The 25,285-nt window shown below is 46.6% G+C and overlaps 3 protein-coding genes across 7 annotated transcripts; 2 read left to right on the top strand and 1 right to left on the bottom strand.

The window, feature by feature from the left end:
- Positions 1-3,636: 3,636 nt before the first annotated feature.
- Dcdc2b (doublecortin domain containing 2B) lies at positions 3,637-11,615 on the top strand. Of its 3 annotated transcripts, XM_004665159.2 has the most exons (9): positions 3,637-3,887; positions 5,443-5,494; positions 5,936-6,012; positions 8,716-8,847; positions 9,108-9,254; positions 9,371-9,410; positions 10,232-10,367; positions 11,067-11,170; positions 11,317-11,615. In XM_004665159.2, exons 1-9 carry the CDS (start codon positions 3,637-3,639, stop codon positions 11,386-11,388), a joined length of 1,011 nt encoding a protein of 336 aa, XP_004665216.1. In that variant the 3' UTR covers positions 11,389-11,615. The 3 variants fall into 3 exon arrangements, with proteins under 3 accessions (XP_004665216.1, XP_045006607.1, XP_045006606.1); XM_045150672.1 differs by lacking the exon at positions 9,371-9,410; XM_045150671.1 differs by lacking the exons at positions 5,443-5,494; positions 5,936-6,012.
- Tmem234 (transmembrane protein 234) lies at positions 11,613-15,189 on the bottom strand. 3 transcript variants are annotated; one of them, XM_045150673.1, is made up of 5 exons: positions 15,163-15,189; positions 14,771-14,922; positions 13,987-14,053; positions 12,488-12,601; positions 11,613-12,236 (listed from the first exon to the last, which is right to left on the bottom strand). In XM_045150673.1, the coding sequence occupies exons 1-5, from the start codon at positions 15,176-15,178 to the stop codon at positions 12,145-12,147; spliced, it is 441 nt and encodes a 146-aa protein (XP_045006608.1). In that variant the 5' UTR covers positions 15,179-15,189; the 3' UTR covers positions 11,613-12,144. The 3 variants fall into 3 exon arrangements, with proteins under 3 accessions (XP_045006608.1, XP_004665215.2, XP_045006609.1); XM_004665158.2 differs by having other exon boundaries at positions 11,613-12,239; positions 12,509-12,601; XM_045150674.1 differs by having other exon boundaries at positions 12,509-12,601.
- Eif3i (eukaryotic translation initiation factor 3 subunit I) lies at positions 15,145-25,285 on the top strand. The gene is made up of 11 exons (XM_045150670.1): positions 15,145-15,302; positions 15,386-15,478; positions 17,309-17,396; positions 18,203-18,268; positions 19,436-19,585; positions 19,665-19,792; positions 23,647-23,757; positions 23,872-23,961; positions 24,208-24,281; positions 24,913-25,005; positions 25,127-25,285. Exons 1-11 carry the CDS (start codon positions 15,177-15,179, stop codon positions 25,206-25,208), a joined length of 1,101 nt encoding a protein of 366 aa, XP_045006605.1. The 5' UTR covers positions 15,145-15,176; the 3' UTR covers positions 25,209-25,285.

Raw genomic sequence — 25,285 nt, 5'->3', positions numbered from 1 at the left:
AACCTACAACTGAAGTAGTCATGGGGCATTACATCTGCTGGCTAAATGTATATATGATGCTCACCAAACTGCCCAGTAAGCACTTCTCTTAATGTCTATATATATTTTTTTATTTTATTTTTTGGTTTTTTTGAGATAGGGTCTCACTCTGGTCCAGGCTGACCTGGAATTAACTATGTAGTCTCAGGGTGGCCTCGAACTCTTGATGATCCTCCACCTCTGCCTCCCAAGTGCTGGGATTGAAGGCGTGCACCACCACGCCCGGCTCATAAACATATATTAATGCTACTCTCACTTTTGCTTAGAGAAGGTTCTCTTTCCAGGTGGCAGTGACCTTGGGATGACTCAGAAGGCACCATAATGCTGAGAAGAAATGACAGAGGAGTGCTCAGCACTGAAATATCTCAATCAGAGATGGGGAGGTAATATGATGGAGAATGGAGTTTCAAAGGGGAAAGTGCTGGGGGGGGAGGGTATTACCATGGGATATTTTTTATAATCATGGAAAATGTTAATAAAAATTGTGAAAAGAAAAAGTAAAAAGAAATATCTCAATCATACCTTCCAAAGCTCAGGGTCCATTGCAAAAGAGGTGGCAAAAGAATGTAAGAGCCAAAGGGTAGGATTCCTTACAATGTGATCCTCCAGACACAAAATGGCCTGGATATCCATGACTTCACAGTACCTGACACTACCTATATAAGACCATCATAATAGGAGGAAAAGATGATGACTTCAAAATAAGACAGACTGAAAGGGGGAAGGGGTATGATGGAGAGTGGAGTTGCAAAGGGGAAAGTGGGGGGAGGGAGGGAATTACCATGAGTTATTGTCTATAATTATGGAAATTGTCAATAAAAAATAAATTTAAAAAAAGTAAAGTGATCAGGCTGCAGAAATGGCTTAGCAGTCAAGGTGTTTGCATGCAAAGCCTAATGACCCAGGTTTAATTCCTCAGGGTCCATGAAAGCTAGGTACACTTGGTGGTGCATATATTTGGAGTTTGTTTGCAGTGGCTAGAGGCCTTGGTGCACCCATTCTCTCCCTCCCCCACCCATAATAAATAAATAAAAATATTTTTCAGAGTTAATTATAATTATTATTTTAGTTATTTAATTTTTTGGTTTTTCTAGGTAGGGTCTCACTCTAGCTCAGGCTGACCTGGGGTTCACTATGTAGTCTCAGAGTGGCCTCAAACTCATGGCAAACCTCCTATCTCTGCCTTCTGAGTGCTGGGATTAGAGGCATGCACCACCACGCCTGGCTGAATTAATACCACATCCAGCTATTTAAAAAATATTTATTTGTTTATTTATTTATTTGAGAGAGAGAGGTGGTGCACCAGGGCCTCCAGCCATTGCAAACAAACTCCAGGTACATACACCTCCTTGTGCATCTGACTTATGTGGGTCTTAGGGAATCAAACCGGGTCCTTTGGCTTTGCTGGCAAATGCCTTAACCACTAAGCCATCATCTCCAGCCTGAATTAATTATTTTTGAGAACTTCCATAATTATAGACAATATACCATGATAATTCCCCCAACACTTTCCCTTTCACAACTCTGCTCTATCATATCTCCTCCCCCTCTCAATTTTTTATTTTGATGTCATCATCTTTTCTTTCTATTGTGAGGGTCTTGTGTAGGTAGTGTCAGGCACTGCGAGGTCATGGATATCCAGGCCATTTTGTGTCTGGAAGATTGCATTGTAAGGAGTCTTACCCTTCCTGTGGGTCTTACATTCTTTCCATCACCTCTTCTGCAATGGACCCTGAGCATTGGAAGTTGTAATAGAGATATTGCAGTGTTGAGCACTCCTCTGTCACTTATTCTCAGCACCATGGTGCCTTCTGAGTCATCCCAGAGGTCACCATTATCTGAACAGAGAAGCTTCTCTAAGTAAAAGTGAGAGTAGCATTAATATATGGGTATGAACATTAAGAGAAGTGCTTACTGGGCAGTTTGGTGAGCATAATATATGCGTTTAGAAAGACACCAGCAGGTGTTACACCCACATTGGTCATGACTTTCCCCATCATAGGTTTTCAGTATCAGCCATGTATTCTCTCTGTGGAGGGGACCTCCAGTCCAATTAGAGAGTGATTGGTTTCCACCATAACACACATGCCATTAATGCACCTGCTGGCTCCTTTGGCCTGGCTGGCCCAACTTAAGGCTTGCAGTGTCCACTGTTGTTTATCCCCACTGATGATGTCTCTTCTACGGAACTGCATGCAGCATAGCTTTTCCCAGCTTTCTGTCAGCTGGTCTACAGAGGAGGTTTTCAGCTCCATCTTTATTTCTCAGTGACCTTGAGGCCCAAGTATATGGAGTCTTCAGCAATAGGGTCTTACCATCTATTCCTATTCAGCAATAGCCTGTAATGTTTTTTGGGGGCATCAAGGACCTCCCTGGCCAACAACTCACTGGAAGGTATCCCATCCCTGACACTGAAATTTTTCTAGTAACAATCTATGGCTTTTGGGTGCACCATTCTCCAAAACAAGGTTTCCATATAACTTATAATACCCTCTATATTTTGATTAACCCTCCTCCACCCTTCCTTTACTTAGTCTTTTCCCCTGACCTCACTTAGGCCTTTCCACTCCCAGTAATTTGTTCTTCTACTTACATATATATAATACCATCCCCTTAAGTCCTCCCCTCTCCTTCCTCCATTATAGCCTCTGTCTAGCTTACTGGCCTCTGCTACCAAGTTTTCTTCCAACTCACAAGTCCAAACATTTGTAGCTAGGATCCACATATGAGAGAGAACATGTGGCACTTGGCTTTCTGGGCCTGGGTTACTTCACCAAGTATAATCCTTTCCAGGTCCATCCATATCCCTTCAAATTTCATAATTTCATTTTTCTTTACCACTGAATAGAACTCCATGTATAAAAATGTACCACATCTTCATTATCATCTCATCAGTTGAGGGACATCTAGGCTGTTTCCATTTCCTAGCTATTGTGAATAGAGTGACAATAAAAATGGATGTGCAAGTATCTCTAAGGTAGTGCAACAGTTCCTTAGGATATATGCCTAGGAGTGCTATAGCTAGGTCATCTATTAGTATATCTATTTCTAGCTGTTTCAGGAACCTCCACACTGTTTTCCACAATACCTGAGCCAGATTACATTCCCACCAACAATGTAGCAGTGTAGCAGGTTCCTCATTTCTGCATCCTTGCCAATATTTATTGTCATTTGTTTTCTTGGTAGTAACCAAAATAAAATATTTTTTAAATATTTTCAAAATAATAAAGTGAGCTGTGTGTGGTGGTGCACACCTTTAATCCTAGCACTTGGGAAGCAGAAGTAGAATAATTGCCATGAGTTCGAGGCCACCCTGAGACTACATAGTGAATTCCAGGTAAGTCTGGGCTACAGCGAGACCCTACCTTGTGAAACCAAAAAAATAAAAATAAAAATAAATAAAGTGATTGTAAGGGTCCTACTTTTGTGACGCCCATCAAGGGCACATCCAATGAGACCTTGAATTCACAGAAGTACTTCAACCTGAGGCCCTCCCTGCCTTCCTGAGCAAGAGGGCAGGACTCTACCTTTGGCCTGGTTCCCAGCCCTGCTTTAGTTGCCTGGCAACAGCTTTGTGTCTCTGACTGAGTGTACAGGATGGCAGCTAAGAGGGTAGTGGTGTATCGGAATGGGGACCCTTTCTTCCCAGGGCACCAGCTGGTGGTAACCCAACGCCACTTCCCCACTATGGAGGCCTTCCTTTCTGAAGTGACGTCAGCGGTGCAAGCCCCACTTGCTGTTCGTGCTCTCTACACACCTACTGACGGCCACCCTGTCACTGACCTGGCTGACTTACAGAACGGAGGACACTATGTGGCTGCTGGTTTTGAACGATTCCACAAGCTCCAGTGAGTGGGTTGGGGCTGGCCAAGGAGCCTAGGGGAGGGAGGCACTTATGTGGTTATCAGGCTTTAAATTATTCTCTCACTGAACTTGGGGAGTGGCTGTATCTGCAGGCAGAAGCATAGTGGGAAAGCTTGTCTCAGGCTACATGAACAAATGGAGCTGCAATTCCGATTGAATTGTTACTAAGACATGATCATAAACTTATTTCTGAAAGTTATTCTTTTTTTTCTTTTCATACTTCATTTTTCAATATGTTTTATTTTCATTTCATTTCATTTTTTCTTTTACCTTTTTTGATTTGTTTTAACTTTTATTTTTTTCTCAATTTTTATTAACATTTTCCATGATTATGAAAAATATCCCATGGTAACACCATCCCTCTCCTCACTTTCCCCTTTGAAATTCCATTCTCCATCATATTCCCTCCCCATCTCAATTAGTCTCTCTTTTATTTTGATATCATGTATTTTATTTGCAAGCAGAGAGAGAGAGAGAGAGAGAGAGAGAAAGAAGAGAGAATGGGTGCACTAGGCAGGGTCTCTAGTTAATGCGAACAAACTCCAGATGCATGTGCCACTTTGTGCATGTGGCTTTACTTAGGTACTGGGGAGTTGAACCTGGGTTCTTAGGCTTCACAGGCAAGCATCTTAATTGCTGAACCATCTCTCCAGCCCCTACATATTTATTCTTGATTAGGTCCCATGCCACCATCATCACCAGATGGTAACTCCGTCCATTGCTTCCTCCTTATTGTGTTTAAGGTCATTCTGGGTTACATGAGATCCTATCTCAAAAGATTTTAGAAGGGCTGGAGAGATGGCTTAGTGGTTAAGGCACATGCCTGCAAAGCCCAAGGACCCAGATTTGATTCTTCAGGTCACACTTGAGCCAGATGCACATGGTGGTACATGCATCTGGAGTTTGTTTGCAGTGGCTGGATGCCCTAGTGTTCTCTCTCTCTCTCTCTCTAATAAATACATAAATAAAATTTTTAAAAATTAAAAAATAGATGTTTGGGTCTGGAAAGATAGCTTAGCAGTTAATTAAGGTGCTTGCCTGCAAAGCCAAAGGATCTCAGTTCAATTCCCCAGAACCCACATAAGCCAGATACACAAGGTGGCACATGCATCTGGAGTTCCTTTGCAGTGGGTGGAAGCCCTGGTGTGCCCATTCTCTCTCTCTTTCTCACCCTGCCTCTTTCCATCCCTCAGATAAATAAATAAAAATAAGATATTTAAAAAAAGATGTTGGGGCCAGGCGTGTTGGTGCACGCCTTTAATCCCAGCATTTGGAGGCAGAGGTAGGAGATCACTGAGAGTTCAAGGCCACCTTGAGACTACATAGTGAATTTCAGGTCAGCTTGAGCTAGCATGAGACCCTACTACAGAAAGAAAAAAAAAAAAAAAAAAAAAAGATTTTGGAAGAAAAATTCAACCTGCAGAAGGGTCTCCACAGACTGCTCCTGCCCATGACAGGTTCCTGGCTAAGCTAGGCATAAATCTGGCTGTCCAAGGTTTAGACTTTCCAAGATGACCTGGGACCTATCTGTCCTTTCAGCTATTTACCCCGTACAGAGAAACACCCAGGTGGGAAGAGCAGCAGACAGCACGTGAGTCCTGGGGGAGCTGCCGGCAGTCCCTCTGTCTTCTCAGCCCTCAGCATTGCTTTAATTTAGTGGGGGGAGGAGGGACCTGGAAAGCATTAATATCTGTAGGTTCCATGGGACACTCCAGAGCCCACTGCTACCTCTCCTGGAGCACAGGACTTCAGGACACTATTTTCTGCTCCTGTCGCAGGTTTGTCTCCAGGCCTTGGTCTCCAAAGGAATGAGGAAGTTGTGAAACACACATGGGGTAGAGGGTGGTTATCAAGTATCTTAGGAGACACTGAAGCACCCTTTTGTGAAAGTGTGACCAGGCTTATTCTTCTCGCCCCTCTTATGCCCAAGTTTGGTTCTTGCTTGCTCATGCCATGTGAGCTCCTTGAACCAAGCAAACCCTAACAAAACCCCCAAACTTTCTCCTGATTGGGGACCTGATTTGGGTTTCAGGATCCTCTCATAACTCGTCGTCCATGTGACAGGGCCCTTGGACAGTGGCTGCCTGCAGACACCCCTTGCTACATTCAGTGAGTGTCCACATCAGACAACTGGGGAATAGATTTCTGCTTCAGTGAGACCAAGAAAATGGAAGTGGATTTGTTCCAGAAGTCCCTGGCTACTGCCGGAGACTTAAAAAAAAAAATCAACATGGAGCTGGGGAGATGTCTTAGCAGCTAGACACCTGCCAGCCCAATTCCCCAGTACCCAAATAAAGCAGGATGCAAGAGTGGCACGTCTTCCTTTTCACTGACTCTCTCATCAGTCCAAGATTGATATCAAATTCACAGCAGTCCTTCTACCCCAGCCTCCCTGAGTGCCAGGATTAAAGGTGTATACCACTATGCCCAGCTGAAAATACTTTTTAAGAAAATTTTTTGAGTAGGGTCTAACTCTAGCCCAAGCTGATCTGGAATTCACTGTGTAGTCTCAGGGTGGCCTCGAACTCACAGTGATCCTCCTACCTCTGCCTCCCAAGTGTTGGTATTAAAGGTGTGCACTATCACGCTTGGCTGAAAATATTTATTTATTTATTTATTTTAGTCTTTATTTTTTCGAAGTAGGATTTCACTCTAGCTCAGGCTGACCTGGAATTCACTATGTAGTCTCAGGGTGGCCTCAAACTCATGGTGATTCTCCTACCTCTGCCTCCCGAGTGCTAGGATTAAAGGTATGTACAACCACACCCAGCTTGAAAATACATTTTTGATAAATATATTTTATTTATTTATTTATTTGATACAGAGAAAGAGGCAGAGAGAGAGAAAAAGAGAGGGAGAGAATGGGCACTCCAGGGCCTTCAGCCACTGTAAACGAACTATAGATGCATGTGCCCCCTTGTGCATCTGGTTTACATGGGTCCTGGAGAATCTAACTGGGATCCTTTGGCTTTTCAAACAAATGCTTTAACCGCTAAGTCATCTCTCCAGCCCCTTGAAAATACATTTTAAGAGAAATATTTTATTTATTTATTTGAGGGAGCAAGAAAGAAGCAGATAGAGAATGGGGGCACATGAGAAGCCCAGCCACTGCAAATGAACTCCAAATGTATGCACCATATTGCACATCTGGCTTATATGGGTCCTGGGGAATGGAACCTGGGTCCTTAGGCTTCACAGGCAAGGGCCTTAACTGCTAAGCCATGAGAAGGTAGGGAGAGAGAAAGTATTGACACGCCAAGGCTGCCACTGAAAACAAACTCCAGACGCATGCACCACTCTGCATCTGGCTTTATGTGGGTACTGGGGATTTGAACCTAGGTTTAATGGCTTTTGCCAGCAAATACCTTTAACTGCTGACCTATTTCCCCAGCCCTGAAAATGAATTTTTAAAAAATATTTTTATATTTATTCATTTATTTGAGAAATGGAAAGAGCTACAGAAAGAGAGAGAGAGAGAGAGAGGGCGCAAGCGAGCAAGAATGAGCATGTCAGGGCCTCTAATCACTGCAAACAAACTCCAGATGCATGCACTATCTTGTACATCTGTCTTACATGGGTCCTGAGGACTCAAACCTGGATCCTTATGCTTCGCAGGCAAGCACCTTAACCCCTAAGCCATCTTTCGAGCCTCCTGAAAATGCATTTTTAAATTCAACATGCACCAGTCATGGTAGTGCATGCCTTTAATTCCCACAGAGGTAGGAAGATCACTGTGAGTTTGAAGCCAGTCTGGGACTACAGTGAATGCCAGGTCAACCTGGGCTAAAGGGAAACTACCTCAAAAAAAAAAAAAAAAAAAAAAAAAAGCCAGAGATTGTGGAACATGCCTTTAATCCGAGCACTTGGGAGGAAAAGGTAGGAGGATTGCTATGAGTTTGAGGCCACCCTGAGACTACATAGTGAATTCTAGGTCAGCCTGGGTTAGAGTGAGACCCTGACTCGGACAAAAAAAAAAAAAAAAAAAATCGGGCTGGAGAGATGGCTTAGCGGTTAAGCGCTTGCCTGTGAAGCCTAAGGACCCCGGTTCTAGGCTCGTTTCCCCAGGATCCACGTTAGCCAGATGCACAAGGGGGCGCATGCATCTGGAGTTCATTTGCAGTGGCTAGAGGCCCTGGTGCGCCCATTCTTTCTTTCTCTCAAATTAAAAAAATTTAAAAAAAAATCAAACATAATAGCTGGGTGTGGTAGTGCATGCCTTTGATCCCAGCACTCAGGAGGCAGAGGTAAGGGGATCATATTGAGTTTAAGGCCACCTTGAGACTACATAGTGAATTCTAGGTCAGGCTAGGTTAGAGTGAGACCCTACCTGCAAAAAAACAAACAGGGCTGGTGGGATGCCTTAGTGGTTAAGGCACTTGCCTGCAAAGTCAAAGGACCCAGGTTTGATTCCCCAGGGCCCACATAAGCCAGATGTACAAGGTGACACATGTGTCTAGAATTCGTTTGCAGTGGCCTGATGCCCTGCCTCTTTCTCAAATAAGTAAAAATAAATTTAAAAATCAAACCAACAACAACAACAAAAAGCTATTAGCCCACACCTTTAATCCCAGCACTTGGGAGGCACAGGTCGGTGAATTGCAGTGAGTGAATTCCAGGTCAGCTTGAGCTAGACTGAGACACTTATCTCTAAACACCAAAACAAAACAAAGAAAAAAATCCTACCTGCTTGATGGTTGAAAAATTGGATGAGTGTGGTGGCTCTTGCGTCATCTTCTGGTCTCATGCCCCCTTCTATCTCTGGAATGTAATGAGTCTTAGGACTCTTCCTAACCAGGCTGCTGTTTGTCTCAGTGTGTTCAGAAATGGGGACCTGCTTAGTCCCCCATTTAGTATGAAGCTGTCCCAAGCTGCCATCCAGGACTGGGGAGCCGTGTTGAAGCTGGTGAACAAGAAGGCTAAGTTGCAGAGTGGGGCTGTGCACAAGTGAGTATGGGGCTGAGGGGAAGCCGAAAGGTCCCCAAAGAGAGCCTCGCCATCGGTTTTGGCTGCAAGACCAAAGGAAAGCATGCTGTCTCCACAGCAGGATCCTCTCTGGCCCAGTCCCCAAGCCAGGGCGCAGCCTAGGTAACTTGCATACAGAGGCCAGAGAGAACCCTGGAGGAGCTGCCCCCATCCCTCCCCACCTGCTCAATAGGAAGCAGCTTCTTGTCTGCCAGTCTTTATCCTGCTCACGTCTCCCCTAGACTCTACACCCTGGAGGGGCTCCCACTGTCAGCAGGGGTGGCTCTGGTGAATGGCCATTATTATGTGGCTGTTGGAGAAGATGAGTTCAAGGCCCTCCCCTATCTGGAGCTGCTGGTACCCAACCCCTCCCTGTCCGGGGGCTGTTGGTAAGTATGTGGGAGGTGGAGGGCCACAGGTCACAGAAGAGCGAGCACCCTCTGGTCCATGTGCTGGGACTCTGTCTCCCTTTGCCCGCTACAAATCTTCCCATCTTTCGTTGCAGGTATCCCCCAGGCCTTAAGTATAGGCCCCACAGGCATGGGGTAGGTGATAAATAGACTCAGGGATGGGAAAAGGGGAGTGACTGGCTGAGGACTGACACGATGTCATGTGTCTTCTCAGTTTCCCCATTTCCCAGAGGTGGAAACTGAAGCCCACTGGTGATTTGTTTACTGCCAGTTGTGGGGCTTACACCTTTAATCCCAGCACTGGGGAGGTATAGATGGGAGAATCAGGAGTCCAAGGTCACTTTCAACTACATGTGCCTTTGAGGCCAGCCTGAGCTTCATGAAACCCCATTTCAAAATAAGAAAAAAAAAAAAAAGCTGGGGTGGAAGGCAGAAGTAGGAGCCGTGAGTTTGAGGTCACCCTGAGACTACATAGTGAATTCCAGGTCAGCCTGGACTAGAGTGAAACCCTACCTCAAAAAACAAAAAACAAACAAACAAAAAAATTGTTCAGGATGCCAGCTATTGAATGGCACATGGCACAGGACAGACCAACACTGTGATCTTCAGGAAAAGAGCTTCTCACTAAGTTGGATGCTGGGATGGAGAACTGGCATATTCAGCTTCCCAAACTATTCCACACCTGAGCCCTCTCAGATGAGCCAGTAAACCTTTGGTAAAAAGGAGAAGGCAGTCTTGTTTCAATGGGTGGCTTTGAGTGCCAAATAGCTGCTCTGTCCCTGGATAGACAGCCTGATAGCAACACGGTTTGGGAGGAAGGATGTAGGCTAAGAAGACATACACACTGCCTCTCCCAAGCTCCCACAGCCACCAGGACATTCTGAAGCCTGGACTCGGCTATAGGAAAGATAAGAACAGCCAGCAACCAGAGTACCAATCCAGTGTTCCTTCTATAGGCCCAAGGCCAAAGGATCCAGGCAGCCCAGCCTTCTCCAAAGGAGCCAGAACAAATTAGGTCATCTGCTTTCTATGCCAGACCCCAGCAGTCCATTCAGCCAAGAAGCGAGCTCACAACTCTCTTGTTTCAATCAGGTGAGGGGGCTCTGGGGCCAGGCCCTTCTTAACCACCAGCCTCATGCTGGAAGATTGAACACAAAGCCTTGTGCATGCTGGACAAGAGTTCTACGTCCAAGTGTCACCCACCCTTTGACAGTGACTCAGAATGTCCCTACTGTTGTGGAGAATGTGCAGTTAAGGTGCTAGCCTGCAAAGCCAAAGGGTGCAAGTTCAATTCCCCAGTACCCATGTAAAGCCCGATACACAAGGTGGTGCATAATCTGGAGTTCATTTGCAGTGGATGGAGGCCCTGGTGCACCCATTCTCTGTTATGTCTCTATCTAATAAATTAAATTAAAAAGCCTGGTGTGGTGGTGCACACCTTTAATCCCAGCACTTGGGAGGCAGAGGCAGTAGGATCGCCATGAGTTCAAGGCCACCCTGAGACTGCATAGTGAATTCCAGGTCAGCCTGAGCTAGAGTGAGACCCTACCTTGAAAAAGAGAAACAAAACAGCAACAAAAAACACTTGGAAAGGAGATACTTAATGCAAATGCCTGAGGGTTCAGAGGTGGGAGCCACAGGCCTGCTTCTAAAGTTCCGGACCATGCTCTGAGGTGGTGTGGAATGTGGAACAAGGCTCAGGGGAGGGCAAGGAGATGGTAAACAGGTCAAAGCAAAGAATGTAGAAGGCCCTACAGCCTGGGCATTAGCCAGTGTTGCCTCCTTCATTAGGAGTTAAGGGAGTGTATGGGGCTCCCTACCCAAGGAAGGAGACCCAAGGGGCCCAGGAAGTAGCAGATGACGAATACACCTGCATAGAGGAGCCCTTGGATCAGGTAAGCCAGTGGGTTGGGAAGCATTATTTTGAGATGGGAAGAGCTAAAGAAGGCTGTCCTGGTCGTCTTGGCTGGGCTTGGGGACATTGGGGCTGAGGCTTCAGGCTGGGCATAAGCATGTCTGCGGGTCTCTCCTCCTCCTCCAGAGGGCAGCACAGACGGTGGAAGAGGCTCCCTACCTGCAGCACCCATCCTCAGCCCCAGCACCGCCATCTTAGAACCAGGAGCTCCAGAACTGGGAACCACTACTCCCCACCTTTGGTCCTCAGCACCTCCCCATCCTTTGGCTCCTAAACCCTCAGCCACAGCCCAATCTTCCCTGCTGTAGCAGAGCAGCAGTACTGTGGAGACAGATCTTTCCTCTTGGGACTCACTGTCACAGCAAGGAGTAATAGACTGAGCTTCGAGAGAGGACATGAACATATAATAAAGGAATTTCTGCTAACCTTTGCTGCTAGAGCTTTATTGAAGGCTGCTCCTGGCCAGGTGTTTCACAGGTGCTGCCTGTTTGAGAGGGGCTGGCATCTGAGCATTTCGCCCACAGACATTCAGATGTAACTCCTCCCCATGCATTCTACCCCATGTCAGTTTAGGCACTCTAACAAGTCTGGATGCCTCGTGGTCACATTTCTGGTCCAGAGATTGCAGCTAGCCCTTTCAATGCAGTTGGGGCTCTGCAATCCATGGAACCTGCCACCATGACAGTCCAGAGCAGGCCACGGTAACAGTAGCCTGAGATGACAACAGACAGCAGTGTCTCCAGTGCTAAATCCCAACAGTTGACCACACTTGAAGGCTACAAAACTTGTTCATTGATGTTCTCTTATTGCGATTCACAAGGCCAACATTATCCCCATAGAGATGAGGAAGCTGACATACAGAGAGGCAAGTGCTGATCCATCTGCTCACTGCCTGAACCTCCAGGTCCAGGAGCTTCCTGAACACAGCAGAGCTGGAGGTGGGGGTTGGCTCACTCAAAAGGTAGATGGTTGCCTCTGGGTCTTGGTCACTGAGCTTGTGATGCACAGTGTAATTCCTGTCATGGTGAGCAGCACGCCAGCAACTGCTTCTGGATAAAGAGCAGAAACTGGTGAGTTCAGAGACCAGCCAGGCCAGCAGGAAGGGATTGTACCAGGGCTGGTACAGGGACTCACGTGGAGCCTGGACTCGATTCCTACCCTAGCCTCCATTCCCAGACTTCCCAGGGGAAGGAAACTGATGGCAAAAGGAAGCAAGAGAGTTGAAGAGGAAAAGGTAGGACAAGAAAATACCTCCACGCTCCCACCCATCGGACTTGAACTGTGGGAAAGAACTCACCCGGGTAGCAGCCTGACTTACGTTTACCACCAATATCTTCTCCAAGGACTTTCCCAACAATCAGTGTGAAGATGATGGCCAAAGAGTTACAGATGGGGACAGCTAGAGTCAGGTCTAGGTCAAAATGAGAAGAATTGGGCTGGAGAGATGCCTTAGTGGTTAAGGCATTTGCCTGCAAAGCCAAAGGATCCCGGTTCGACTCTCCAGGACCCACGTAAACCAGATGCACAAGGGGGCCCATGCATCTGGAGTTCCTTTGCAGTGACAGGAGGTGCTGGTGTGCCCTCCCTTTTTTTCTCTCTCTCCTTCTCAAATAAATAAATACATTTTAAAAATTGAGAAGAATCCCTGAGATGCTAATAATGACTTCCTAGGCACAAAACACTTTTCATTTCATGGATCATCATTTCATAACCTTCAAACAGGTATCATCTGCACTGCACTGTCTCCACTTCAGAGACAAGCAGGAGGATTTCCATGAGTCAGGATAAGCCTGAGCTACATGGTAAATTTTACATCAGCCTGTACTAGAGTAAACTGTCTAAAAAGGGGGGGAGGGAGGAGCTGGCAAAATGGCTTAGAGGTTAAGGCACTTGCCTGCAAAGCCTAAGGATCCAAGATTGATTTTCTAGTACCTGCATAAGCCAGATACATAAGGTGGCACATGTGTTTGGAGTCTGTTTATAGTGTCTAAAGGCCCTGGTATGCCCATTCTTTCTTTCTCTCTGCTTTTCTCTAATTAAAAAAAAAAAATTGGGGGGGGGGGTGCTGGAGAGATGGCTTAGTGGTTAAGTGCTTGCCTGTGAAGCCTAATGACCCTGGTTCAAGGCTCAATTCCCCAGGACTCACATTAGCCAGATGCACAAGGGGGCGCATGTGTCTGGAGTTCGTTTGCAGTGGCTGGAAGCCCTGGTGTGTCCATTCTCTCTCTCTTTCTCCCTCTTTCTTTCTCTGTTGCTCTCAAATAAATAAATAAAAATGGACAAAAAAAAAATTTTTTTTAATATCCTGGCATGGTTCTACATGCCTTTAATGCCAGCACTCAGGAAGCAGGTTTAGGTAGGAGTTTGGGGCCAGCCTGACACTACATAGTGAATTCTGTGTCACCCTGAGCTAGAATGATACCCTACTTTGGAAAAAAAAAAAAAGCCAGTGGACCAACCTCAGTACCTGACCACATACTTTTTTTTTTTTTTTTTTTTGGTTTGTTTCGAGGTAGGGTCTCACTCTAGCTCAGGCTGACCCGGAAATCATTATGTAGTCTCAGGTGGCCTTGAACTCATGGAGATCCTCCTACCTCTGCCTCCTGAGTGCTGGGATTAAAGGCATGCACCACCACGCCCGGCTGACCACATGCTCTTAACTAACCCACTGCACTCCTGTGACTCAGAGAAGAGGATACAAAGAGAAACAGATGCTATCCCTGACAACAAGATGTTTCAGGTTCCCTCTAAAAAATGTGGCTTCCATCACAGGGCAGCTTCTAGTCAGAGACCCACCTGTTGATGCCAAAGTGAAGTAGTAGAGAAGGGAGCCACACTGGTTGAGTAGAAAGGGCATCAGGTACTGGGAACAGGAGAAACCTTAGGTCAGTGTGACTGCCTGAGTGAGCAATACTGCCGTCTTTGAGCTGCTCTTGCATGCTTTTTCTTAGAGGAAGGGATGGTCACAGATGCCCAGGAAACACTAAGTCCTCCTCTCAGGACCTTCATTGCAAACAGAGAAACAGACTGAATGCACACTCTTGCCCTAAATGCCCTCTCTCTGCAGCCCACATGACCCTAAGTGCTGATGTCAGCCTCTCCTGGAAGCTTACCCCAAGTTCCCAGCTCCACCCTCCCTCCTCTGAACTCACTCAGCACCTTATCTGTACCTCTGTCCTCCCCCTGATCCCTGAGTGGCAACTGTGTCTATGTCCCTATCTTGCTAGCCTACATTGGCAGCCATGGTGGCCCTCCTTTGCCTTCCACCCGAGGGCAAGTTGAGGAGGCTTCTGGAATGGCTTACAATAGTTACTTTATGTAACTGGAAGGGGGAGGCGGTCACAATAATAAAATGATAGGCATAGACAGCTGAACATGTATGATGTACAACTCTCACAAGGGCCCCATCAGTAGGTAATTATAATCATTTCCATTTTACTGATGACGAGGCAGGCTCACACTGTACAAGCGACTCCTCCAAGAATTGACAGAAGAGGGGAATTCTGGCCACCCCGGATGACTCGAGACCCAACGCTTAGCGGCTTGTCCTCCGTGCCAAAGTGGCAGTTCACAGACGCACCTCAACGTTCAAGAAAAGGGTCTTCATCTCCTGCAGCAGCTGCCGGGCCCACGTCCGCTCGTGGACCTGCTGCAGGCCGGAGGAAGCCCGCTTCAGCAGCGGCTGCGTGCCACCCCACAGAGCGGCCACCAGCACCAGGGCCAGCACCTGCGCTGAAAGCAAGCACGCGGCCGGCGATTCGCGTCGCCCGGGCCCGCACCCGGCCTCGCCCTCCTCCCGCCCGGCCCCAGCTGGCCGCCCGCGCCTCCCTGCGCTCTCCGACGCCCCGCAGGCCGCGCAAGAGCATCCGGGGGACCCGGGGGTGAGGGGGTGCGAGCGGACAGGAGCTTCACCTCTCGAGGGAGGGTCTGTCAGCCCGGGCGGGGAGGGGGAGGCGGGGCCCAGACACCCACCCAGAGACGCCGCCATGGCAACGCCACTCTCTTCTACTTCCGGGAGCGAGGGGGCGGAGTCCCACCATCCGGAAGTGACTTCCAGGCTGTTCCGGTCCTGCTCACGTTGCCGGTGTCCTCGCGTCCGCGCCGCCGGGATGGTGAGTTCCAGAGGGTGGGGGAGCTGCTGCGGCGGCGGGGGGCCGGGGTCTGGGCACCGACGCTCACGTTCTGTCCCCCACAGAAGCCCATCCTGCTGCAGGGCCATGAGCGGTCCATCACGCAGATCAAGTACAACCGCGAAGGAGACCTCCTCTTCACCGTGGCCAAGGACCCTGTGAGCGACGGCGCCGGGCCGGGCGGGGCGGGTGTGCTGGACGGGCACCAGAGGGAAGGTTAAGGACGCCCCATTAGAAAAAGCCGGGAAAGACCATCCCTCTCGGGGTTAAACTCTGAAAGATGTCGCTAGGTAGGAAGGATTAGCCAGGGAGAAGAAAAACAAGAGCCTTGTGGAAGAGGCACAGGGATCGGGACGCAGGTCAGCTTGTTAAGGTTACCAAGAGGATCTTAGGGAAGAACCAAACCATTCTGTCAAGAAGAGAAAGACCAAATTTAATAGGATACAGTTTGATGCATGGTTGGCAAGTTGTGTCATCATGAAACCTGGCAGGGGACTTGGGCTCGTTGCTCACTGATAAGAATATTTAGTATGCTCATGGTCCTGGGTTTGATCCCCAGCAGCAAAAAGGAGAGAAAGGGAAAAAGAAGGAGGAAGATATGAGTGTGTCCCTAGTTTTAGACTAGTCAGTCTCATCTTGCCGCTCAGAAGCAAACTGCCCTGAGGTGCCTTTGGTAGCCTCTGCCTGTGATTAACAACGAGAAGTCTGAAGTCAAACATGTAGTATGAACTCGTTTCTACATCTACAAGGATGGGACTGTGAGCATGACATGTAACCCTTCTAAACTACAAGCGTTCTTTTAAGTGTCTCTCTCAACAAAGTGGTGTCATTCTTGTAAGGAGTTTACCATGGTACCTGGTATGTGTTAGTCATATATAGTTAAGTTTCTTAGCCATCATTTCACTGGAGCGTCATAGCTACCCTTTGAAGAAGGCTTTAAATTTATTATTACTTTATTAATATTTTTTAAAGTTTTTAATTTTTTTTTTGTTTTGTTTTGAGTTTTCAAAGTAGGGTTTCACTCTAGCTCAGGCTGACCTGGAATTCACTATGTAGTCTCAGGGAGGCCTCGTACTCACAGCAATCCTCCTACCTCTGTCTCCCGACTGCTGGGATGTGCCACCACACCTGGCAATAATTTTTTTTTTTAATTTTTGTGTGTTTATTTACTTGCAATCAGAGGGGTAATGAGTGCGCCAGAGCCTCTAGCCACTGCAAATGAACTCCAGATGCATGTGCCACTTTTTGCGTCTGGCTTTACATAGGTACTGGGGAATCAAACCTGGGTTGTTAGGCTTGCAGGCAAGTGCCTTAACTGCTGCACTGTGTCTCCAGTCCCTTTTTGTTGTTGTTATTGTTTTTCGGTGTAGGGTCTCACTCTAGCCCAGGCTGACCTGGAATTCACCCAGGATTCTCAGAGTGGCCTGGAACTCAAAGCAATGCTCCTACCTCTGCCTCTCGAGTGCTGGGATTAAAGGCGTGCACCACCATACCCAGTTTCTCCAGTCCCTATTATTATTTTATTATTTACTCTGTCTTTACACTGGCCTGAAACACTCCATCCTTCTATCTCACCCTCCCAGTGTACAGTGTACTAGGATTATAAATATTTAAAAAATTATCACACCCAGCTTACCCTGGCCTTTTTTTTAATTTTTAATTTTTGGTTTTTTGAGGAAGGGTTTGTTTCACTATCTAGCCCAGGGTGGCCTTGAACTTGGGGTAATTCTCCTAACTCTGCCTTGCAAGTGCTGGAGTTAAAGGCTTGTGGCACCACGTATGGCAACAGATAGGGTGCCATTGCAAGCTTGTCTCTCCTGCTGCCTACCATTAGGGAAGGAGGATCTGAAAGTTAATCTCACCAGCTCACCTAACCAGGAAAGAAACAGGAGGCAGAATTGGCCTGGCTAGGGACTGTGGAAGGTTTCTGGGGGAAAACAGGTGATTGCTGTTCTTGGGTGCCAACTTCTGTTACTTGATTCCTCCAGATTGTCAATGTGTGGTACTCTGTGAATGGCGAGAGGCTGGGCACCTACATGGGTCATACTGGAGCTGTCTGGTGTGTGGATGCTGACTGTATCCTTTTTGTTCTGAGTCTGTGCTCCAGGGTCTACCAGCACTTGACTGGGAAGTTGAGAGTTTGGGGTGCTGTATTGGTACTAGTGAAGAACTCCCAGTGTTCACTGGTTGGTGGAAACAGGACAGTTAGCATGTTCTGAGGTAAAGAGAAGAAGATAGGCTCTTTGGGGCTAACCTGGGGCATGATTCTGCTAACCTCCCCAAAAGACAAGGGCTCAGGTACATTTAGTCGTACTTTTTTTTTTTTCTTTTGCAAGCAAATGCCTTTAACTGTTGAGCCATCTCCCTTGTCCTAGTCATGTTTCTTTTTCCTCCATTCCTCCTTCTGCCTTCCTTCTTTGTTTGTTTGTTTCTTTCTTTCTTTCTCATGGTGATCCTCCTACCTCCCAAATGCTCAGATTAAAGGCATGAGCCACCACACCCAGCTGCTAGTTATGTTTCTTTCTTTCTTTCTGTCTGTCTGTCTTTCCTTCCTTCCTTCCTTCCTTCCTTCCTTCCTTCCTTCCTTCCTTCCTTCCTTCTTTCCTTTCTTTCCTTTCTTTTCTTTCTTTCTTTCTTTCTTTCTCTCTCTCTCTCTCTCTCTCTCTCTCTCTCTCTTTCTTTCTTTCTTTCTTTCTTCTTTTTTTTTTTTTGGTTTTTCGAGGTAGGGTCTCACTCTGGCTCAGGCTGACCTGGAATTCACTATGGAGTCTCAGGGCGGCCTTAAACTCATGGCGATCCTCCTACCTCTGCCTCCCGAGTGCTGGGATTAAAGGCGTGCGCCACCACGCCCAGCTAGTCATGTTTCTTAACAGCCTCTTTAGGGGATACCAAACATGTCCTTACTGGCTCTGCGGACAACAGCTGTCGTCTCTGGGACTGTGAAACAGGTAAGCCATGGTCATTAACCTTTTCAGCAAAACAAAACTGCAGTGTACCTGTCTAAGCAAATATATTCTGGAGCTAGCCCGGCATGGTGGTGCACACCTGTAATCCCAGCACTTGGGAGGCAGGGATAGGAGAATTGACTTGAGTTCGAGGTTAGCCTGAGACTGCATAGTGAATTCCAGCTCAGCCTGAGCTAGAATGGGGTCCTGGTTAAGGAAGCATTAAGAGTACAGGCCTGAGAGGGACAGCTGACTTCATGGAGTGGGAATGGAAGCAGCCCAGGAACATTTCTCAAAGTGTGATAAGAACTGGGACTTAAAAGAAACAAAGCACATCACTTTGGCATAAGCAGGAATTAAACATGGTGAGTGTCATAGACAAGTCAGCTGACCAGGGTAGAGTACTAGCTTCTTGGGATGTAGCAGATGGGATTGGAGAGTGAAGACGAGGCTAGAGAGAAAGGCTATTCCAGAGCAGGTCTTGAATGTCAAAATTAAGGACATAGCTTTGATGTGTAAGACTTGACAAACCAGGGAGTTTGCTAAGTAAGGGAGAGTGGTAGACTGCTCAGTGTCAGCAAGGTCCAGATCCAGGCAGTGGAGGAGCTGGCAGAGAAGATGGGACTCCATGAAACTGCTCTTGTTACTAAATGCTTAACTAGCCAGCCTCCTCCTCTGCTTTTTTTTTTTTTTTTTTTTTTTAGGTAGGGTCTCATTCATTTTAGCTCCCACCAACCTTGAACATACTGTGTAGTCTCGGGCTGGCCTTGAACTCACAGCAATCCTACCTCTGACTCCCAAGTGCTGGGATTAAAGGCATGTGCCACCAGGTCCAGCTAGACATCCATTTCTTTTCTTTCTTTCTTTTTTTTTTTTTTTAATTTCTTTCATTTTTCGAGGTAGGGTCTTGCACTAGCCCAGGCTGACCTTGAATTCACTCTGTAGTGGACATCCATTTGTATGCTGGACACTGGGGGACATTGCAGAGATATCATACCACCCACACCTTGCTATGCAAAGACAAAGCCTAAGGGGGAGACTAGATAGATGCACACCACTATGAACAGATTACCAGGCTGTATGAGGAGGGACTGTGGGAAGACAGAGTATAGAGCCATCCTCCCTGTGGTAACTTAGGACAAGAGTAACCCAGACTCTTCCTGTCTCCAGGGAAGCAGTTGGCTCTACTCAAGACCAACTCAGCCGTCCGGACCTGCGGGTTTGACTTTGGAGGCAACATCATCATGTTCTCCACAGACAAGCAGATGGGTTACCAGTGCTTTGTGAGCTTCTTTGACCTGCGGGATCCAAACCAGATTGGTGAGGGCCAGGGACAGGGCAAGGGTTGAGGTGAAGGATTCAGCTCCGGAGCCCAAGACCTGACCCTGCCACCCCACAGACAGCAATGAGCCCTACATGAAGATCCCCTGCAATGACTCCAAGATCACCAGTGCTGTTTGGGGACCTCTGGGCGAGTGCATCATTGCAGGCCATGAGAGTGGAGAGCTCAACCAGTATAGTGCCAAGGTAATCCAAGGCCACCAGAATGGTCCCTAACAGACAGGAGAGTACAGTGGTAAGAGCAAGGGCTGGATTCAGATGCAGATTTGCCACTGTGGTTGTGTGATCATGGGCAAGTTACAAAAATTTCCTGTGCCTGTTTATCTGTAATGAGATCTCCAGACATATGAGACACATTGCTGGCAGAAATCAGCCAACCAAGAGCAACTTTTGGAAGAAAAGGTTTATTTTGGCTTATAGACTCAAGGGGAAGGTCCATTATGGCAGGGGAAAACAATGGCATAAGCAGAGGGTGGACAGCACCCCCTGGCCAGCATAAGATAGGCAACAGCAACAAGAGAGTGTGCCAGACATTGGCAAGGGGAAACTGGCTGTGACACCGCTAAACCTGCCCCCAACAGTACCCTGCCTTCACAAGGCGCTAATTCCCAAATCTCCGTCAGCTGGGAACCTAGCATTCAGAACACCTAAGTTTATGGGGGCACCTGAATCAAACCACCACAGTGCATCTGGCTTTACTTGGTAACTGGCAAATCAAACCCTGATGATCAGACTTTGCAAACAAGTTCCCTTAACCACTGAGTCATCTCTCCAGCCCAGTAGGGAGACTTTTATTTTTTTTAATTATTATTTTTATTTATTTAGGTTTTTTTTTTTTTTTTTTTTTTTTTTTTGGTTTTACGAGGTAGGGTAATACATTTCTTTTTTTAAAAAAGGGGGTGTGTACCACCATACCCGGCTTTTTTTTTTTTTTTTCCCTGAGGTAGGGTCTCGCTCTAGCGCAGGCTGACCTGGAATTCGCTATATAGTCTCAGGGTGGCCTCAAACTCACATCGATCCTCCTACCTCTACCTCCTGAGTGCTGGGATTAAAGACCCAGCTCAATTTTCTTTTTAATTAAACTAATTATTTATTTATTTTGAGTGAGTGAGAGGGGGTGGGGAAGATAGAGAATGGGTGAGCGAGGACCTCTATCTAGCCACTGCAAAAGAACTCCAGATGGATATACCATCTTGTGCGTCTGGCTTTATTTGGGTACTGGGGAATGGAACCTGGGTCCTTAGGCTTTGCAAACAAGTACCTTAACCATGGAAACATCTCTCCATCTCAGTGAAGAGTCTTTATAAGGGTATATTTTTCCCTTTAGAAGACTTCTACAGGCTACAGCTTGGATAATAGGTCTGAACTAGTCTATAGGTCTGGGGCTGTGAAGTTCTAGGCAGAATAAAGAGATATTTAGGAAAGGTCTAAGGTGGGGTGTATCCCTTGATCCCAGGAATTTGAGGTACATTGTGGGTGGAGTAACAGAAAAGGAAGAAGCCAGGTGTGGTGTTGCACGCCTTTAATCCCAGGCTGAGGTAGGAGGACCACTGGGAGTTCAAGGCCAATCTGATACTATATAGTGAATTCCAGGCCAGCCTGGGCTAGAGTGAGACACTATCTACCAAAAGAAAAAGGGAAGAAGAAAAAGAAAAACAATGTATTTATAGCCATGTCTACATCTAGTTAGGGATGTGTTACAACCAGGTCTGGTTCAGGCCTGTAATCCCTGTATTAAGGAGATTGAAGGATCAAAAGTTCCAAGCCTTCTTGGACTACAAAGTGGGTTAAAGGCCAATCCAGACCATTTCTTTTTCTTTTCAATTTTTTTTATTGACAACTTCCATGATTGTAAACAATATCCCATGGTCATGCCCTCTCCCCCCACTTTCCCCTTTGAAACTCCATTCTCCATCATATCCCCTCCCCCTCTCAAACATCCTTTTTTTTTTTTGCTTTTTTCTAGGTAGGGTCTCACTCTGGTCCAGGCTGACCTAGAACTAACTATGTAGTCTCAGGGTGACCTCTAACTCACAGTGATCCTCCCACCTCTGCCTCCCTAGTACTGGAATTAAAGGTGTGCACCACCATGCCCAGCACAGTCTGTCTTTTATGTTGATGTCATCATCTTTTCCTCCTATCATGATGGTCTTGTGTAGGTAGCATCAGGCACTGTGAGGTCATGGATATGCAGGCCATTTTGTTTCTGGGGGGAGCATGTTGTAAGGAGTCCTACCCTTCCTTTGGCTCTTACATTCTTTCTGCCACCTCTTCTGCAATAGACCCTGAGTCTTGGAAGGTGTGATAGAGGTATTACAGTGTTGAGTACTCTTCTGTCACTTCTTCCCAGCACCATGATGCCTTCGGAGTCATCCCAAGGTCACTGCCATCTGAAAAGAGAAGGTTCTCTATCAAAAGTGAGAGTAGCATTAATATAAGAGTATGAACATTAAGAGAAGTGCTCACTGGGCAGTTTGATAAGCATAGTATATACATTTAGCCAGACAGCAGCAGATGTTATACCCCTAGGGTTCATGACTACCCCTGTTTTTTAACTTTTCAGTATCAGAGATGTGTTCCCTCCCATGGAGCTGGCCTCCAGTCCAATTAGAGGGCAGTTGGTTTCCACTATGACAGACGTGCCACTGTTGTACCCACTGGCTCATTTGGCCTGGCTGGCAAATTTTGACTTGTAATGTCCATTGTCGAGTATCTTCACTGGTGATTTCTCTCTCTCTCCCATTGAACTGCGTGCAGAGTGTTTTTTTCCAGCTTTCTGTCAGCTGGTCTACGTGGAGGAGGTTATCAACTCAGTTCCAGCCAATCCAGACAATTTAGTGAGTACTCACTAAGAATTCACTCACCAGGCTGGACTCTGCTTGACTTTTGTGATCAGACATGCTCAAGTGCATTCAGAGTGATACGGCCGTAGACAGAGACTATCTCAAAATAAAAAAAATAAATAAAATAGGGTCTAGAAAGATGGCTTATTGATTAAGGCACTTGCCTGCAAAGGACTCAGGTTAAATTCCACAGGTTCTACATAAGCCAGATGCTCAAGGTGACTCACACGTCTGGAGTTTGTTTGCAGTGGCTGGATGCCCTGCCACGCCTACTCTTTCTCCCTGCCTCCCTCCCTCTCTCTAAAATAAGTAAAAATAAAATAGGGCTGGAGAGATGGCTTAGCAGTTAAGGCACATGCCTGAAAAGTCAAATGACGGGGGTTCAATTCCCCAGGACCCACATGAGCCAGATGCACAAGGTGGCACATGTGTCTGGAGTTGATTTACAGTGGCAGAAGACCCTGATGCAGTCATTCCCTCTATATATCTGCCTCTCTCTTGCTCTGAAATAAATAAATAAATAAGATGAAAGCAGTTGGGCATGGTGGCTCACACCTTCAATCACAGCACTTGGGAGGCAGAGGTAGGAAGATATCTGTGAGTTCAAGGTTACCCTGAGACTGCATAGTGAATTCTAGGTCAGCCTGGGCTAGAGTGAGACCCTGCCTCAAACCCCAGCACCACCAAAAAAATTAATTTTAAGAAAATTCCGGAGTAGGGCTGGAGAGATGGCTCAGCAGTTAAGACACTTGCCAGCAAAGCCAACGGACTGAAGTTTGATTCTCTAGTACTCATGCAAAACCAGATTCACAAGTTGGTGCATGCATCTGGAGTTTGTTTCCAGTGACTAGAGGCCCTCGTACACCTATTTTCTCTCTCAAATAAATTTAAAAAATATATTTTTAAAAAGAAAATGGGGGTGGGGAGGGAGGGAATTACCATGGGATATATTTTATAATCATGGAAAATGTTAATAAAAATTAAGAAAAAAAATGCCAGAGTAAAACCTGGTGTGGTGGATGCCTTTAATTCCCAGTACTCAGAAGGCTGAGGTAGGTGGATCACTGAGTTTGAGGCCAGACTGAGACTATATAGTGGATTCTGGATCAGCCTGGGGTAGTAAATGAAAAACTGTTCTGGGGAACAGTGGGAGCACTCAGGGATGGAGCTCATCAGTTTCTCTTCCTCCTTCCTCAGTCTGGAGAAGTACTGGTGAATGTTAAGGAACATTCCCGGCAGATCAATGACATCCAGCTATCTAGGGACATGACCATGTTTGTCACCGCATCCAAGGACAACACAGCCAAGGTGAGCTGGGCCAAGGAGCCTGATGGGCTGAAATCACTCCTGCTGTGCACACTCAAGCCTGACTTGCCCAAAGAAGGCTCAGTTACAGATTGCTCCCCTGCTTTCTTTCTCCAGCTCTTTGACTCCACAAACCTTGAACATCAGAAGACTTTCCGAACAGAACGTCCTGTCAACTCAGCTGCCCTCTCTCCCAATTATGATCATGTAAGGGAACCCCATTCAGGTTTCCTGCTGAGCCCTCGGTGTCTAGGGGTCCAGATGTTTGGCCCAGAGATTTCCAGCCCAGTGACAAGGCTGATTGAGTAGGTAGCCCCAGGTGGCTAGTGTGTCTGCACCCCTGTCCTCGGGATCCTGCCATTGCAATGAGGGAGGTGTCAAGACAGCCACTAAGAGGCAGTAAATGAGACCCGGCTGCTGTTGGGCCCACCTGGACTTTCTTTTTTCCTTCAGGTTGTGCTGGGAGGTGGTCAGGAAGCCATGGATGTAACCACCACCTCCACCAGGATTGGCAAGTTTGAGGCCAGGTAAAGGGGAAGGGAGATCTTTCAAACTGAAACCACATGGAAGATGTTTTTCAGAATAAACACAAACTGTATTGGTCACTAGGAAACTCAGGCAGTGTGTCAAGTCCTACTATAGCATTTGAGATCATGAACTCTGAGGTTCTAGATGACATTGTATTTTTCTGTGCCCAAACTTTTTGACTATAATGGGACAGTGATAATGTCCTCATAAAATTGTGTAAATAAAATGAGTTAATATTTATTCAGCTCATCAAGCACTGTCCAACACATAATAAGCACTGTGTTAACTGGCAAAAATGTGGGTTTAGTCTTTGTATGACTCCATCTTATTTTTTCCCCTTATCCTTATTTCCCTTTATTGTGTTTTTTTGTTGTTGTTGTTTGTTTTTATTTTTTGTTTTTTCAGGATAGGGTTTCACTGTAGCTCAGGCTGACCTGGAATTCACTTTGTAGTCTCAGAGTGGCCTCAAACTCACAGCAATTCTCCTACCTCTGCCTCCCAAGTGCTAGGATTAAAGGTGTGCCACACCACATCCAGCTGTATTTGTGTTTTATTTTGCAGTTTGGGAGTTCTGTCTCAAGATTTGTAAGGCGATGATGACTGAATTAACTGCATCTCCCTGTTGTCCAGGTTCTTCCACTTGGCTTTTGAAGAGGAGTTCGGAAGAGTCAAAGGCCATTTTGGGCCTATCAACAGTGTTGCCTTCCATCCTGATGGCAAGAGGTAGGACTCCAAATAAGGGAGTGATCTCAATGGTTGGGTCTGCGTCTCTTTCCCATGCCTGACCACACAGGCTGCACCCTTTCCACAGCAGGCACCTAATTCCCCGACCATCTTTTTCCAGCTATAGCAGTGGTGGTGAAGATGGTTATGTCCGTATCCACTACTTTGACCCGCAGTACTTCGAGTTTGAGTTTGAGGCTTGAGAAGCTAAATCTTCATCCAGAATGGCTGCTCACAAAAAGTTTTAGACTCTTGAGAAATAAATTAGTTTGTTAATAAA

The sequence above is a fragment of the Jaculus jaculus genome, chromosome 5, assembly GCF_020740685.1.
Source record: "Jaculus jaculus isolate mJacJac1 chromosome 5, mJacJac1.mat.Y.cur, whole genome shotgun sequence".
Taxonomy (NCBI): Eukaryota; Metazoa; Chordata; class Mammalia; order Rodentia; family Dipodidae; genus Jaculus; species Jaculus jaculus.
The sequence above is the reverse complement of the archived record's forward strand: the minus strand, read 5'-3'. Positions and strand labels throughout refer to the sequence as shown.